General features: G+C 39.1%; 1 protein-coding gene across 1 annotated transcript; it reads left to right on the top strand.

Moving 5' to 3' along the window:
• Positions 1 to 896: 896 nt before the first annotated feature.
• On the top strand, positions 897 to 1,334 carry LOC127137686 (secreted RxLR effector protein 161-like). The gene has a single exon (XM_051064122.1). The coding sequence runs from the start codon at positions 897 to 899 to the stop codon at positions 1,332 to 1,334; it is 438 nt and encodes a 145-aa protein (XP_050920079.1).
• The last annotated feature ends 329 nt before the right edge of the window (positions 1,335 to 1,663 follow it).

The following is a 1,663-nucleotide window of genomic DNA, read 5'->3' as shown; positions in this document are numbered from 1 at the left end:
AATCCTTCTCCATATTATATTGATTTATGTTATCATCGTCTTTCCTCTTTGTAGTATACTTGTTTGTCTTCTTTGTCTTCTGTTTCTATTCCTAAAACTCCAGGTGAAGCTTCGTCTCACCCTGAGTGGAGGAAAACAATGATTGATGAAATGTGTGCTCTTCAAAGCAGTGGTACCTGGGAACTGGTTCCTCTACCCCATGGGAAATCTTTAGTAGGGTGTCGTTGGCTTTATACAGAGAAGGTTGGTCTAGATGGTAAGATTGATCGATTTAAAGCTCGCTTGGTAGCCAAAGGATACACTCATATTTTTGGATTGGATTATAGTGATACCTTCTCGCCTGTAGCCAAGATGGCATCTATTAGATTTCTTCTAGCCATTGCAGCCATTCGACATTGGCTTCTTCATCAACTTGACACCAAAAATGCTTTTTTACATGGCGATCTTGAAGAGGAAGTATATATGGAGCAACCACCTAGATTTGTTGCTCAGGGGGAGTCATCGAATATGGTGTGTAGGTTACACAAGTCTATTTATGGTCTTAGCAATCTCCGAGAGCTTGGTTCGGCAGATTCAACATTGTAGTACAACAGTTTGGTATGGTCCATAGTGAAGCTGGCCATTATGTTTTTTATCGTCACTCAGCTCAAGGGTGTATTTATCTTATTGTGTATGTAAATGATATTGTCATAACTAGTAGTGATCAGCAGGGTATACTTCAGTTAAAGCAACATCTCTCGAATCAATTTCAGACAAAAGATCTTGGTAAACTTCGCTATTTCTTGGGTATTGAGGTAGCCCAATATAAAGATGGTTTGGTGATTTCTCAACGGAAATATGCTATGGATATTTTGGAAGAAACAAGTTTGTTGAATGCTAAACCAGCTGATACTCCTATGGATCCAAGTGTCAAACTATTATCCAATCAGAGGGAGCCTCTATCTGACTTAGGAAGGTATAGGAGATTGGTTGGAAAGTTGAATTATCTCACAGTCACTCGTCCAGAAATTTCTTTTGCAGTTAGAGTGGTAAGTCAGTTCTCAAGCTCCCCTTGTCAGGAACACATGGATGCTGTTATCCGGATTCTGAGATACATCAAACGTGCTCCAGGAAAAGGTCCAATGTATGAAAATAAAGGACATACTCAGATAATTGGATACTCCGATGCTGATTGGGCAGGATCACCCATTGATAGACAATCCAACTCTGGGTATTGTGTACTTGTTGGAGGAAATCTTATATCCTGGAAAAGTAGGAAACAAAACGTAGTCGCAAGATCAAGCGCCGAGGCAGAGTATAAGGCCATGGCAATGGCAACATATGAAATTATTTAGTTAAAACAGTTTCTCAAGGAACTTCAAATTGAAGAAGCAAGACCAATGACACTTATTTGTGATAATCAAGCCGTGTTGCACATTGCTTCAAATCCAGTCTTCCATGAGAGGACCAAACATATTGAGATAGACTGTCACTTTGTCAGAGAGAAAATCGAATCAGGTGACATCGTCACAAACTTTGTCAACTCTAATGATCAATTGGCAGACGTGTTTACAAAATCTCTACGAAACCCCAAAACTAATTATATATGTAACAAGCTTGGTGCATTTGACTTATATGCTCAAGCTTGAGGGGGAGTGTTGATATTTGTAAATATAATATTAAG

The sequence above is a fragment of the Lathyrus oleraceus genome, chromosome 4, assembly GCF_024323335.1.
Source record: "Lathyrus oleraceus cultivar Zhongwan6 chromosome 4, CAAS_Psat_ZW6_1.0, whole genome shotgun sequence".
Lineage (NCBI taxonomy): Eukaryota > Viridiplantae > Streptophyta > Magnoliopsida > Fabales > Fabaceae > Lathyrus > Lathyrus oleraceus.
The sequence above is the reverse complement of the archived record's forward strand: the minus strand, read 5'-3'. Positions and strand labels throughout refer to the sequence as shown.